The sequence below is a fragment of the Capricornis sumatraensis genome, chromosome 22 (assembly GCF_032405125.1).
Source record: "Capricornis sumatraensis isolate serow.1 chromosome 22, serow.2, whole genome shotgun sequence".
Classification (NCBI taxonomy): domain Eukaryota; kingdom Metazoa; phylum Chordata; class Mammalia; order Artiodactyla; family Bovidae; genus Capricornis; species Capricornis sumatraensis.
In genome coordinates this window covers 35178406-35194384 of record NC_091090.1, presented here as the reverse complement: position 1 = coordinate 35194384, position 15979 = coordinate 35178406, and the positions used below count along the sequence as shown (strand labels likewise).

The 15979-nt window shown below is 40.7% G+C and overlaps 2 protein-coding genes across 2 annotated transcripts; both read left to right on the top strand.

Moving 5' to 3' along the window:
• Positions 1–3922: 3922 nt before the first annotated feature.
• On the top strand, positions 3923–4234 carry LOC138069537 (histone H4). The gene has a single exon (XM_068960861.1). The coding sequence runs from the start codon at positions 3923–3925 to the stop codon at positions 4232–4234; it is 312 nt and encodes a 103-aa protein (XP_068816962.1).
• Positions 4235–8975: 4741 nt separating this feature from the next.
• On the top strand, positions 8976–9386 carry LOC138069425 (histone H3.1). The gene has a single exon (XM_068960721.1). The coding sequence runs from the start codon at positions 8976–8978 to the stop codon at positions 9384–9386; it is 411 nt and encodes a 136-aa protein (XP_068816822.1).
• The last annotated feature ends 6593 nt before the right edge of the window (positions 9387–15979 follow it).

Below are 15979 nucleotides of genomic sequence, written 5' to 3'. Positions count from 1 at the left end.
AGCATCAAAGTCTTCTCCAATGAGTCAACTCTTCACATGAGGTGGCAAAAGTACTGGAGTTTCAGCTTTAGCATCATTCCTTCCAAAGAAATCCCAGAGTTGATCTCCTTCAGAATGGACTGGTTGGATCTCCTTGCAGTACAAGGGACTCTCAAGAGTCTTCTCCAACACCACAGTTCAAAAGCATCAATTCTTCAGCACTCAGCCTTCTTCACAGTCCAACTCTCACATCCATACATGACCACTGGAAAAACCATAGCCTTAGACGGACCTTAGTCGGCAAAGTAATGTCTCTGCTTTTGAATATACTATCTAGATTGGTCATAACTTTTCTTCCAAGGAGTAAGCGTGTTTTAATTTCATGGCAGCAGTCACCATCTGCAGTGATTATGGAGTCCAAAAAAATAAGTCTGACACTGTTTCTACTGTTTCCCCATCTATTTCCCATGAAGTGACGGGACCAGATGCCATGATCTTAGTTTTCTGAATGTTGAGCTTTAAGCCAACTTCTTCACACTCCTTTTTCACTTTCATCAAGAGGCTCTTTAGTTTTTCTTCACTTTCTGCCATAAGGGTGGTGTCATCTGCATATCTGAGGTTATTGATATTTCTCCTGGCAATCTTGATTCCACCTTGTGTTTCCTCCAGCCCTGTGTTGCTCATGATCTACTCTGCATATAAGTTAAATAAGCAGGGTGACAATATACAGCCTTGATGTACTCCATTTCCTAACTGGAACCAGTCCATTGTTCCATGTCCAGTTCTAACTGTTGCTTCCTGACCTGCATACAGATTTCTCAAGAGGCAGGTCAAGTGGTCTGGTTTTCCCATCTCTTTCAGAATTGTCCCCAGTTTATTGTGATCCACACAGTCAAAGGCTTTGGCATAGTCAATAAAGCAGAAATAGATGTTTTTCTGGAACTCGCTTGCTTTTTCCATGATCCAGCAGATGTTGGCAATTTGATCTCTGGTTCCTCTGCCTTTTCTAAAACCAGCTTCAACATCTGGAAGTTCACAGTTCACGTATTGCTGAAGCCAGGCTTGGGGAATTTTAAGCATTACTTTACTAGTGTGTGAGATAAGTGCAATTGTGCGGTAGTTTGAGCATTCTTTGGCATTGCCTTTCTTTGGAATTGGAATGAAAACTGACCTTTTCCAGTCCTGTGGCCACTGCTGAGTTTTCCAAATTTGGTGGCACATTGAGTGCAGCACTTTCACAGCATCATCTCTCAGGATTTGAAATAGCTCAACTGGAATTCCATCACCTCCACTAGTTTTTTGTAATGATGCTTCCTAAGGCCCACTTGACTTCACATTCCAGGATGTCTGGCTCTAGGTGAGTGATCACACCATCGTGATTATCTGGGCCGTGAAGATCTTTTTTGTACAGTTCTTCTGTGTATTCTTGCCACCTCTTCTTAAGATCTTCTGCTTCTGTTAGGTCCCTACCATTTCTGTCCTTTATTGTACCCATCTTTGCATGAAATGTTCCCTTGGTATGTTTAATTTTCTTGAAGAGATCGCTAGTCTTTCCCATTCTGTTGTTTTCTTGTATTTCTTTGCATTGATTGCTGAAGAAAGCTTTCTTATCTCTTCTTGCTATTCTTTTGAACTCTGCATTCAAATGGGTATATCTTTCCTTTGCTCCTTTGCTTTTCACTTCCCTTCTTTTCATAGCTATTCTTAAGGCCTCCTCAGACAGCCATTTTGCTTTTTTGCATTTCTTTTTCTTGGGTATAGTCTTGATTCCTGTCTCCTGTACAATGTCACATACCTCCATCCATAGTTCATCAGGCAATCTGTCTATGAGATCTAGTCCCTTAAATCGATTTCACACTTCCACTGCATAGTCACAAGGAATTTTATTTAGGTCATACCTGAATGGTCTAGTGGTTTTCTCCACTTTCTTCAATTTCAGTCTGAATTTGCCAATAAGGCGTTCATGATCTGAGCCACAGTCAACTGCCCGTCTTGTTTTTGCTGACTGTATAGAGCTTCTCCATCTTTGGCTGCAAAGGGTATAATCATTGTGATTTCAGTGTCAACCATCTGGTGATGTCCATGTGTAAAGTCTTATCTTGTGTTGTTGAAAGAGGTTGTTTGCTATGACCAGTGTGTTCTCTTGGCAGAACACTATTAGCCTTTGCCCTGCTTTGTTCTGTACTCCAAGACCAAATTTACATGTTACTCCAGGTGTTTCTTGACTTCTTACTTTTGCATTGCAGTCCCCTATAATGAAAACGACATCTTTTTTGGGTGTTAGTTCTAGAAGGTCTTGTAGGTCTTCATAGAACTGTTCAGCTTCTTCAGCGTTACTGGTCGGGGCAAAGACTTGGATTACTGTGATATTGAATGGTTTGCCTTGGAAATGAACAGGGATCATTCTGTCATTTTTGAGATTGCAACCAAGTACTGCATTTCGGACTCTTGTTTACTATGATGGCTACTCCATTTCTTCTAAGGGATTCTTGCCAACAGTAGTAGATATAATGGTCATCTTAGTTAAATTCACCCATTCCAGTCCATCTTAACCTTACTTCCAAGGCTCAGACAATTTTTCTCACATAGAGGCAAGAGATAGATGACACCAGGCTGAGTAGTTGGAGTTTGTTCCCTGTGGAATATACTCCAAAACAGTAGAGTAGTCGCAGAAACAGAGAGGAGTTGAGCCCTGCTTAGATAAAAGATAAAGATACAACATATTCCTCATTCTCCAGGTCAAGACCTTCCATCTACACAGACTCAGAAAGACTACTCCGAGGTGAAATGGGGAAGGGACACCCCATAGTAAGTAATGGAGATCTCAATGGATACTGCTGGTTCAACTGAGGGAACTATATATAAGTCGCAAAGAGCTGGACACGACTTAGTGACTAAACAAGTGTCTAGCACTGACTTCTTAAATAAAAAGTTTGCACACCTAGGGATGTGGAAGTTATAAAAGCAACATAGGCCCAGATTACAAAATACCAGATCGAGAGATTGAAGAATATTGGGGAGCGGGACTTCCCCACCTTTCCAGTGGTTAGGACTTAACAGTTCCACTGCAGAAGTCGGTTCAATCCTTGTTGGAGAACTGGATCCCACATGCCGTGAGGCAGCGGACACAAAACTAAAATAAAGAAAAAGTTAAACATAAATTAAAAAATAATAATAGTACTGGGGAGAAAGTCAATCTCTGGAGCAAGAAGATGAAATTTCCTCAGGTAATTATAGTACTCAAGAAGAAACATTTAACCAAAAATTAACTTGTTGATTTTCCAAACACGTTTATGATATCGGAATTAAAATTCTCATCCTGCAAATGGAAAAAAAAAAATTGAAAACGAGAAAATACCTGTCACAAACCTGATCCTAAACCTTATAATGTGAAAAACTAGCAAGTAATGAGGGCACAGGCAATAGAGTGATGTCTCCGAATAAGACACATCAGCGAGAAAACCTTGTTTCCCAATGGATATCAGCAATTTCCTTGCTCCCGAAGATCAGTTTACCACAATAGTTATTTCACTTTCATTTAAATTGTACAAAAATGCTTCCCAGGGACTTGTTCGCATTTCAGAAATGCGTTTGAAGAATGAGGCAATACAAAATCTCGGTCAATGACTAAGCTTCAATATTCAAAGTTGAAAACAGATGTTGCCTTAATAGGTACTATGCCTTACGAAACAAAAGAATGTTTTTAAACGGCCTTAAACAAGAGTCTTTCAGGTGAAATTCAGGGAATGAGCAAAGAAATTTTCTTTCCTCGACTCTGCCCCACAGACTTTCAGGGTGGGCTGGGATATATTTGGTTACGAATGAGCCCCTCCCCTACCCGCCTTTTTGTAGTTTTCAAATAGGTCCGCGACCATACTATAAATAAGAATTTCGGCAGATGTTATCTAGATTGCTACATAGGCTTTTTGATGTAAGTTTAACAATGTCTGGACGCGGTAAAGGTGGGAAAGGCCTTGGGAAAGGCGGCGCGAAGCGTCACCGTAAAGTTCTGCGGGATAACATTCAAGGTATTACTAAACCCGCGATCCGCCGCTTGGCTCGTCGCGGTGGGGTCAAGCGCATCTCTGGCCTCATTTACGAGGAAACTCGCGGGGTGCTAAAAGTGTTTTTGGAAAACGTGATTCGGGACGCGGTCACATACACCGAACACGCCAAGCGAAAGACGGTCACGGCCATGGACGTCGTCTACGCGCTGAAGCGTCAGGGACGCACTCTTTACGGATTTGGCGGTTAAGCCGGAACCCACAAACAAGCTTTCTGTATCAGTTTATCAGGCCCTTTTCAGGGCCACCTATCTGTTCACTTGAGAGAGCTCGTGGCATTCAGCTTTTTTTTTTTTTTTTTTTTTTTGCTTTTTCTATTGCGAGGAAATGGGGCTTAGTGAACTTGTGATCTCAGGTTTAAGTAACTGCTTTAATATAACTCATGTTTGTGTGAAAGTGAAGTTGGTCAGTCGTGTTCGACTGGACCCCATGGACTGTAGCCTACCAGGGTCCTCTGTCCATGGGGTTTTCTTGGCAAGAATACTGGACTGGGTTGCCATTTCCTTCTCCAGGGGATCTTCCCAACCCAGGGATCGAAGCTAGGTCTTCTGCATTGTAGGCAGGCGCTTTTACCATTTGTGTACCTGTGCATTAAATGTTTGCCCTGTGTTGCAGTTACAGTGCCACATAATGGCTTTTAAATTGTGCAACTCTTACTAAGAACCCTTAGCCTGCAAAGTTAATGAATTTCATAAGTTTTTAAAATGAGACATTGATAATCCGGAAGTTGCATTGGTGAGCAAAGGCAAGTACTACTTTAATAGTCTCCTCACATTTCAAGAAAACCTGATAAACAGCTGCTAGGAAAGAAATTCAAGACAAGGTACAATGAAAGACTGAACTAAACGAAGTGAAGGCACCCGTGAGGAGGCTTACGTGGCACGAGGACCATAAACTACCGGGTCAACTTTTTTTTTAATGTAAAGAGAATTTGGGATTTGTTTCCTGCCTTGTCAAATCTACTCCCTGGTAGTCTATAATAAAGCAACAACTAATTCACCTGATGAACCCTCCGGATCCTTTTCTCGTGTATAAAACGTCAGAAAGCTAGCTGTAAACACATGGACATCCAGCCCTGTGCTGGGACTCAGCTACACCAGAGTTTTTCATATGTCAGCATTTGCAAAGAAAAGGGGAAAAGAGTCCCCAAAGTAATAACTGAACAAAGTCGTCTGTCTTGGCTTCAAGACAAAGTAACTGGCAAAGGCCTGTTGGAAAGGACTTCAAGGTATTAGATGCCCTTTCCTTAAGTAGATTTCCTACCTGCAGGCCATCTGAACCAATCCCAGTACTGTGGGGGCAGGTGTGAGGGGAAGAGGGAGAGAAGAGACAAGTGTTAGGTAACTGCTTTTTGGTCATAGGGTCCTGTGATGGTCTTTTAAGGTGGCCCACACGATTTCTGCTCTTAAAGTTCACCCTTATGTGATCAAGGCCCTAGACTGTGGATGTGACCTGTGACCTCTTTTTACCCATCAAAGCATGAGACCATAGGTGACAGGATGTAAAAAAATTTGTGATTATGACTAGGTTATCAATAAGATTGTAACATCTTCCAATCTCTTGTATGCTGGTTTGGTTTTTTAATACAAATTTTATTTATTTTTGACTGCAATGGGTCTTTGTTCCTGCATGCAGTCTTTCTCTAGTTGCATGGGCTTTTCATTGTGATGGTGTCTCTTGTTGCAGAGCATGGGCCCTAGGGTGGGGGGCTTCAGTAGCTCTGGCTCAAGGGCTCAATATTAGTTGCCCTGTGGCATGTGGAATCTTCCTGGACTAGGAATCAAACACCTATCGCCTAATTTGGGAGGCAGGTTCTTAACCACCAGGGAAGTCCTACATGCTGGTTTTCACAAGCCGAGCATCCCTGTTGTCAGGTCCAAATGACAAGAAACTCAGAGGGCTCTTTAGGAACTAAGGGAAGACTAGCAGCCTATAAGGGCTTCAAGCCAACAGTCAAGAAGAAAATAAGATTCTCAGTCCTAAAATTACAAAGAACCAACCACTAAGTGAGTTTGGAAGCATATATTTCCCCCAATCAAGAGACCACAACCCTGCATAACACCCCAACAGTATCCTTATAGAGGACCCAGATAAAACATGCCCAGACTCACAGAAGCTGTGTGATAATGCATGTGTGAAGCTAGTAACTTCAAGGCAATCTGTTATCCATCAATAAAGACAGCCAGCACATTTGGAATCTTCATCTAAGATTCTAAAGATTCTACCATGTCATCTAAAATAACAGATATATTTAACTAAAACTACAGTCTTTATCTAAGGGGAAAATGAAATTTAAAACAAATAAAAACTTTAACAATCATAGTTACAAAATTAGATGAAACTCCATACTCCACACAGACACAATACACTCTGGCATGTATACTTGTAGTGCCTGCCTGATGTACCAAATAGCAAGTCTGTAAGTTGAAAAGTACTGAAAACAATTTTTCTATGTTATTTTACTTTCAACAATACAGAAACTATCGAATTTTCAGGAAAACTATGCATTTCTTTTCATATCCTCTGTCCTTCCTGCACTTCTACATCTGATTTGTTTCTTTGATTTTTTTTTTCCTCACCTGTGTAAATGAATACAGAACCTACCACTGACTGAAGGTAAGGAATATAAAAATTTAAAAATGTCTCAAAATGAGGGTTTCAGACCCTGCTTCAGCACAATGTAGGATTAATTATATCAATAATAGACTCAAGGAAAATAAAGTGAATTTTTTTTTATGTTTAATATAAATTTGAACAATCACCTTTGAAATAGTCCACCCTAGTGGTTGAGATTAAACTCTTGAGATTCCACTAAATACTCTAGGCCTATACACTGTTTAAATGACATTTTGATCCTCTTTGTACAAACACGTTCTCATGACTAATATTTGTGAAACACATTAGATTATTTGAAACAGGGACCCCAAACACAAGTGTCATCATTAAACAATTTTAAGTCCACAGGAACTCACCAGAAAAGTTTTAAATCTAAACAATGAATGAATATAAGAACAATTTAAAAGATTTTAAGGAACAAAAACCTAAAAACCAGAATACTAGAATTTCCTAATACTTATTACAATACACAATTATTTCAAATTCTTTGCTGCATTAAAGAACAAAAATTTAACCTCTCATATTGAATTATGGTTGGTTTCCTGCGTTTTAAAGAATGTTTTAAAAAATGTAAAAAGCTGGAAAATCTTAATATTATAGCTCTCACATAAAAATTGGTAGCTCTATAAAGAGACATTGAGGAATGCTAAAGGTAGAGAAAATTTTTACTTGGAGCTGGTGTAATTTGGTGATAACCTTGGTGTTCTTGAACACTGACTCCTTGGTCAATTCCATGTACAAAAGCAGCCACATGGCCGGAATGTGATGGTACAGCACTTATACGCCAAGCGCGACATCTCACCCCCCTCATATCTCGATGTTGTGGTTGACAAACGAGCTCTTGATGCCCAAGTCCTTTCACAAGATGCCAGTGTCAGGAGAACCTACTTAAGCATTCTATAGACAGACCTATACAGAACAGGGCTTTTCTGGTAGCTCAGAAGGTAAAGCATCTGCCTACAATGCGGGATACCCGGGTTCTATCCCTGGGTCGGAAAAATCCCCTGGAGAAGGAAATGGCAACCCACTCCAGTTTCCTTGTCTGGAAAATCCCATGGACAGAGGAGCCCGGTAGGCTACATTCCATGGGGGTCGCAAAGAGTCGGACACGACTGAGTGATTAATATTATTTGAGGCTGGGGCGTATCTAGCTATCTCTGGCGTGAAAAACAGCATGAAAAATGGGGAAACAAACCCAAGGAGAACAAGATATCACAAGTATTAAATCACGGATACAGTCAAAGACTCACAAATCTGATCTTTAATTGGACGTAAACTGACCAATAGATAAATAGTATGTAAATTAAGGTTCAAAACCTGCTTTCTTTATGGGGTCAAAAAGAAAGGCGTTCATGTATTCCTATAGGTTAAGAATAATGTTACATGACATAAATAATTAAAAATCGATAAAACATTTTATTTACAGGAAAGGCTTCGCGTTTGAATGTGAAAACTAGGTAAAGAATTCCTATTAAGTAGCCGAGTCAAGTCTTCATAAAAGCGCTGTGGGTTTGTCTCGGACACCTTGAGACTCTCAGAATGACTCCCGAGATTCTAGCCCACTGCAGTGTGCTAAAGTCTCTCGATCGCCGCCATCTTTTATTCAGGTTCCGCATTGCAAACCTTTTGTTGACGGATGTCGCCATTAACCCCAGATTGACAGTTTAAGTGCGTCAAAACCATAGAACAGAGCCAAATTACCAGTTTTGAGTCAAACAGGAAAATAAACATTAGAGGTTCCAGAATATTGGGATTTTGCTGCGTGTCCCCTTAATACAAAATTCTTCACATCTTAACAGTATGTACTAAAAGACCATGTTACCGGGAATGAGACATTAACTGTAAATGTGGAATACGACTCGAGAGGCTTAGACGGTGAATTCTTAAACAGGGGACAATTATCAGGATTAGAACGCTGATGAAAAAGTTAACTATGCATAAAATGGCAGGTGTATGAATTCTAAAGGGCTTTCACGGACACATTCTATTTTTTATATCCAAACAGGAGAAAAGTTCAACATTACTGAATGATTAATGTGCTTGTGGACCATACTTGGCAGTGTAGTATTAATAAAGCACCTTGGGAAATGCTTTTTTTTTTTTTTTTTTAAGGGGGAAGATGGCTGCTGATTGAAATGAACCAATCCGAAATTTGCACCGGATGGATGAACCAATGTTAAATAGCTCGAAGCACTTCCGGAATTAAGCAACCCGTAAGTAACAGGAATTGCCCACAATCCAATCAGAGTGATTCCGGTCCTTTATAAATACGGGAGCAACCATCCTAGTCTAATCCCATTGTTTTGGAGGCTAGCAATGGCGCGGACTAAGCAAACGGCTCGCAAGTCCACCGGGGGTAAGGCGCCGCGCAAGCAGCTGGCCACCAAGGCGGCCCGCAAGAGCGCGCCGGCCACCGGCGGCGTGAAGAAGCCGCACCGCTACCGGCCCGGCACGGTGGCCCTGCGCGAGATCCGCCGCTACCAGAAGTCTACGGAGCTGCTGATCCGCAAGCTGCCGTTCCAGCGGCTGGTGCGCGAGATCGCGCAGGACTTCAAGACCGACCTGCGCTTCCAGAGCTCGGCGGTGATGGCCCTGCAGGAGGCGTGCGAGGCCTACCTGGTGGGGCTCTTCGAGGACACCAACCTGTGCGCCATCCACGCCAAGCGCGTCACCATCATGCCCAAGGACATCCAGCTTGCACGCCGCATCCGCGGAGAGAGGGCATAAATTGGCTTGTTGACTGATAATAACTTAAACCCAAAGGCTCTTTTCAGAGCCAATCACCTAATCTATGAAGGGTGCTGTAATATGTGAGTGGAACATAAGTTTGGCAGAGGTTGAAAAAACCTATGTGTGTGCAGCAGTTTAGGAAATCCTACGTTCTCTGTAAGTTATCAATGTAGCAACTACCTGCACGACTTAAATTACTTCATTTTGCCTTATTGTATGTAGGTTCTGCACATTTAGGCGTGGTACATGGGTTGTGTGTGTGTGTGAGAGAGCTGTTTTACCTCGGGACTCACTGGAAAAACAAGAACCAGGTGAGAAGTTTAACAGAAAAAAGTCTGTAAATAAATGCTCAGGCCAAGTTAGCCATCGTAAGAAATAGAAGTTTATGCATGAAGTAATTGTTCTTGGAAGTCTGTCAGGTATTGAGACTTGGATGCTGAGAAATGGAAAGCCTTGACCCTTGTAAGGAAAGAAAGTATATTCATAACTCCAATAATGAAGTAAGACATTTTTAGTGCCAAATAAAAGCATTCCATATTAGAACTTTGTTTCCCATGTTCTGTACTTTGAGATTATAGCACGGTGAGTTTTTTAATGTCTGTTTCTGTCTCATCAGATGATGGATGTCAAGAGATGAAGCCCACGAAGGCACGAAAAATATCTAATATTAAATCCACCAAAACATCTAGAATAGTTCTTTGTATTAAATTCTCAAGAAATTTAGTGAAATTAGAATTTAAAAGTTGTTGGACAAATAGAAAGTACCATTCAGTGTTGATTATAAGAGTAAAAGATTGATAGAGTTCATGTTAGTTTAATACTAAATAGTTTTTTTCACCTAGAAATAAACTGACTTGCATTGAGTTTGCCAGAAGTCATTATTAGTCTGAAAGCGCCATAAATAAGGTAAACTCAATAGTTATCTCCTAATATCTATTATTATTATTGTTAGTGCTTTACAAATGAGGAGACTGAAACTAAAAAAATTATAGATAAAAAGTAGTAGAACCAAAAACATTTCCCCTTTAAGCATTACTATAGTTAACAACAGTATTAGGGTGATCCTCAGTAGCTACCCCTGAGGCTTGATTCCTAAGATGAGCCGTCATAAGAAAACTGACATGTTTATCTAAATGTTTTCGTATATGTTAAAGGAAATGGGTAGATTTTGAAAATGTACAGGGTAACATAAAACTGTGTTTAATTATACTACAATTATTACAGCCAGTTGCACAGAAATAGAATTGATGAACAGCTATAAAAATAAAACATTGAGTTTTTAGCCTTTCTGCTCATTAAACAATGATGATGCTAGCTGACAAACAGAATTTAAAAAAATTTTTAAATACATTGAAAAGCTAGTGCTTAATATGAGACCTTTTTTAATGAATTTTTATTTTATTGGGAAAATGTCACAAATCTAAATCACGTGACATTTTATAGGTACCTGTTGGAACACTAACTTGTATAACCACTTCAAGCTTACCTGGTTGCCTATATATAACTACATGTAAACTAAAAACAAATATATACTCTCTGAATAATCAGTATCTTTATTTTATGGAAATGATAGCTAAAAAATCAAGATGATTCAGAAATACCATTTCATACTTTCCCCATTTCCTGCCTACCACATGTGCACACAGGTAAATTTTTATATTCTGCATTTGAAGACTTATTGCAAAGGTGTTATATTTAAGGGGTTTTTTTTGATTATTTGCTCTTTTGTTTTCATTTGGGGATGTCTTTCTTTCTTTTCAGAAGCCCCAACACCTTGGATGGAAGTAAAAGAGCTAGTACAGGGCCTAAGTTAAGCCATTGGGAGGAGAGTGATAGAAGGGGCTGAGATTTATTACCCTTAGTCTCATACAGAAAAACAGTAAATGAAATCACTGAATCTGATTATCTGGAGATAATCCCACCATCTGACAGGATTTTAAAGATTGGTCAATTAAAAACACACCTAGACTATTGGGAAAAACAAGACAAAGAAAACTAATGACCTAGGGTTTAGTTTAATGGGAAAAGATGCATTATAAATATTCCCTTGATAATAATAGTACTGAAATATTACTATCATCAGGCACATTAGCAGGGAAACTAGATTTTTTTAATTAGGGGAACTTATTCATTGAGATGGAACCTGAGATGAAATTGGAAAGCTTATTCCAGGTAGAAAGGAGAGAATTACAGATGAATAGAACTGTCAAAACAAACAGAAAAAGCAGCAACAACAAAAGGCAATAAAGTTCCCACTTGAACCAAAGGCTAATAGGGAGCAACCCACTCCAGTGTTCTTGCCTGGAGAATCCCAGGGACGGGGGAGCCTGGTGGGCTGCCGTCTATGGGGTCCCACAGAGTTGGACATGACTGAAGTGACTTAGCAGCAATAATTTTTATATGACAGATGATCAGAATTTAGGAATTAGGGGCTGGATAAACTAATTAGGAAGAACGAGTTAGGAATAACATGGCTACAGTACTAATTAGGAAGCAATGGAATCATCCCAGGTGTAAGAGGACAAGGAGAGAATATGAGATGGGAGAAAATGTCAGATTATATAAATGTCAGCTTCCCTCATAGCTCAGTCGGTAAAGAATCTGCCTGCGATGCAGGAGACATGGGTTTGATTCCTGGGTCGGGAAGATTGCCCCGGAGAAGGAAATGGTAACTCACTCCACTATTCTTGCGTTAAGAATCCCATGGACAGAGAAGCCTGGTGGACTACAGTCCATGGGGTTGCAAGAGTCGGACAGGACAGAGTGACTTTCACTACTACTACTATATAAACAGTTCTCCTGGGTTCCCTTACCCTACTGCTCTCCGCCCGGGTGCCCTTTCCCAATGAAATCTTTTGTTTAGCATATGTGTCTCCTTGGACAATTCATTTCCGAGTGTTAGACAAGAGCCCAGTTTCGGGCCCTGGAAGGGGTCCGTCTTCCTGCAACAAATGGCGACTCTGGTGGGGACTCCTCTTCACTGAGACTGACTTCCTGACCACTTGGGATACTCATGGTCCAGCTTACCTGCCAATGGACCAGACCAAGCGGCCGCAACTGGGACCCTTTTGTCCCTGGTCTCCTCCTGACACACACAACTGGCCAGAGTGCCCTGACCGGTAAAGAACAAGAGATTTTATTGACCTCTCTCCCCTTCCCTCTCTCTTTCCTCTCCTTAACCTTTCCTATCCTTCCCTGTTTTTCTAGTCCCCCGGTCCTGGACACAGGAATCTGGTCGAAGGGCCCTCAGCCTGAGCTGAGGATTGGAGACTGATCACCTCCTCTTGGCAGAGAACTCGAATTCTGGTTCTGGTCTGGTCTGATTTCTGGTAGGGCCGAGTTCTAGTCCTCCCTTCTCTGGAGGCCCAGGGGAAAGTCCCAATTCGCCTGGGTATCTGTAGGTGGCAGGAGATGTCTGTAAGTCCACCCCTTTCGCCCCCCTCTCCTGCCTCCTCCCTCTTCTTTATTCAACCTGGCTTCCTTTCCTCCCTTGAAATCTCTGATGTTAGTACTTGGATTCTTGTATTTAAGGGCTTTCCTGGTGGTGCAGAGGTTAAAGTGTCTGTCTGCAATGTGGGAGACCTGGGTTCGATCCCTGCGTCAGGAAGATCCCCTGGAGAAGGAAATGGCAACCCACTCAAGTATTCTTGCCTGGAGAATCCCATGGATGGAGGAGCTTGGTGGGCTACAGTCTACAGGTCGTCACTATATAAACATTTACCTGCTTTAGTGACTGAGTGACATGAGTAATCAAGGCCTCCACACAGTGACATGAACTCAGTCTACCTCCTGCAGTTATAAGGAGTCAGGTAATTACTAAGCAGAAGTAAGAAAATAGTAACTTCAGGCTGGTTTGAAAGATTATTAATACATTTGGCTTAGATTTATGTCATATGCCTAAGTACCCTCCTGCATTAAGAAAATATGCACATGCCCTTCACACCTTCCAAGCTAAGAAACCTTTTTTTTCCTTTTAGTATATTTTGCAGACAACTACTCATACAGGTTCCTGGCCGATATCTGTCATCTGTAAATGTCGATCTGTTAAGTTTTCCTAAACCTGGGTATTGCCACTGTACCTGACAGACCACCTTTGTTCACCAAAAGAACATCAGAACTCCAAGGATGAGTGTTTCAGAATACTCTCCTAGGGATGTGGCTTTGGGACAGGAATAAGCTTTCTGATCTTTCATCTTCCTGGTGCAGAATATCAAGCCATCTTTGTGTTCTTTACCCATTCCCAAGTTGTTCATTTTAAGCTGCTTTAAGTGCAACAAAACTTGGGAAGATGGAGTAAGATTTAAACAAGTTCTGATTTCCTTGGAAATTAGAAACTGTCCAAGGGAAAGGAATATGAATATTAATTTACAGAAGCCAGACTAAAACTAGAAGAGCATTGAATGAATGATGTTTAATTGCTTCTGGTACATTCTAAAGGGATTGTGAATTGGATAGGTCACAAAGGATCTCAAACAGAAATACATGAATGTTACGTCTTTCTAGATGGGCATCAAAATGAAATAGAGAACTCATTTTCCAGTAGGCATAATAGATGGGGAGCAGTGCACAGAAAATGACACTAGGAAGAAAGAAACTTTGAGACTTTGGGTTTGAGACTCAGGTGCACTGTTTATTGACGATGATGCTGCCCATTTCATCTTTCTAAGCCACAATTTGCAGAACTGTAAAACCAACAACATTGGGAATTCCCTCGTAGTCCAGTGGTTACGACTTGGTGGTTTCACGGCAAACACTGGGTTCAATCCCTGCTTGGGGAACTAAGACCCCCAAAGACATCTGGTACACACTAATAATAATAAACAAGGAGTTTAGCTATACCTACTGCAAGAGCTTTATAGTGAGGTAGGCATAGAAGAGCTTTGTAAAATGTAATTAACTACAGATACTGTATAGTACCACTCTTATTGAATGTCACATTCCCACATAATTCTTATTCCTCATCATTCTTCATCAGAAGCCAAACTCATTCTGGTATTAAAGACCTCGCAGGTCTCTTCCCTCTTAACTTTCCCTCTTGATGCAATCTATTATATTCAAAAAGACTCTTGAGTAACCATTTCACATTTTCCCATTTATCCAAATATCCTTCTCAACCAAACCACTGTTCTAAGAGACGGGATTTGGGGCTCTTTCCAGAAAGAAGAAAATATGGAATGCAACTGCAATGGATGAAAAATAAAATCTCATTTAGAAAAGCTAGAAAGATAATCAAAGATTTTTTTTTTCTTTAAAGTTGAAAGACTAAAATTTAATAAACTATTAACCAGTAAGGTGTATGTAAGGGGCTGGCGGTGGGGGTGGGGGTGGGGTGGGGGGGGCGGAATAGGCTGTAAGCAAATAAATAAGATGAAGCCTTTTAACCATGAGGTGTTCGCCCACTGACAATCTGCTCAGGGACTCATGACTTGTATGGTGGACTCTATGGACACCCTGGGGAACCTATAAACACCTTTTCAATATCATGTTTTAGAATACCAATACAGGATAAGAAAGGCATATTAAAATATAATTTTAAAATGTATTTACGTACATATAATGTGCTTCATTAGTCATATCAAATAACAGAGCAACTGGTGGAATAACAAATGTCAGTTTCAAGGACTCAGAATGATGTAAACTTTATTTCAAGATATCTTCATATCTTCAAAGTGATATAAAAACATCTATGACAGCCACTGTTGAAAAACTCAATAAGGTCTGCAAAATCCACTGTAACTGCTTGTGCTTACAGACATACTAAAAGGAAATGCTTAACTGAATTTAGTTTGCTAAGATGTAATTTTTCCCCAACCATGCTTACAACTGCCTAATGGTCTACAAAACTCAGATTTTTGTCAAGATTCATCAGTAAAACACAGTGGCATTCCCCTGAAATTAAAAACAGTATAAAGTGGAAATGACGAAACATCCATCTTGCTAGAACCATTTATTTCGCCCTGGTTACTGCGGCTCGAGAAGCTAAGCATTCTCCTTGCGTTTCCCAAAGCTTAATTATTTCTATCTCCCTATTTATTACTTATCCACCAAAAGATATGAGACTGCCAACCATCTTAGCGGGAAAGAATTTGATAAACGGGTAAATTATAAACAGCCAGGAGTGCTTTTTATACTTTTTTTTTAAAACAATTTTTTTTACTATACCTTAGTGTTAGGGTTGGCTCCCCCAGTGGCTCAGCTGTAAAAAATCCGCCCTACAATGCAGGAGATACAGGTTCGATCCCTGGGCCGGTAAGATCCCCTGGAGAGCGAAATGGCAACCCACTCCAGGATCCTTGCCTGGAAATCCCAAGATCAGAGGAGCCTGGCGGGGTGCAGTCCATGGGGTCTCAAAAAAGTCGGACGACTGAGCAGTTCACACTGTCAGCATAGTAGGAACAATTATGCAGACTCAGGCAGAATATCAGTAGTATCAAAGTCCCCTCGAGTAGGACTACATTCATTAAGCGGGAAAAAAATACAAGCTTTTCAACTGTTTCCAAGTATACGCAAATCCTTGTATTTCAGTCTCTAATTGACGCAGTATTTTCTCCTAGAGACCAAGCAAATAAACCCGGGAGTGCGTTCTGATT

What these genes read in the sequence shown, in the direction of transcription:
- LOC138069425 (XM_068960721.1), top strand. Translation starts at nt 8,976, where the DNA reads ATGGCGCGGACTAAGCAAACGGCTCGCAAGTCCACCGGGGGTAAGGCG.
- LOC138069537 (XM_068960861.1), top strand. Translation starts at nt 3,923, where the DNA reads ATGTCTGGACGCGGTAAAGGTGGGAAAGGCCTTGGGAAAGGCGGCGCG.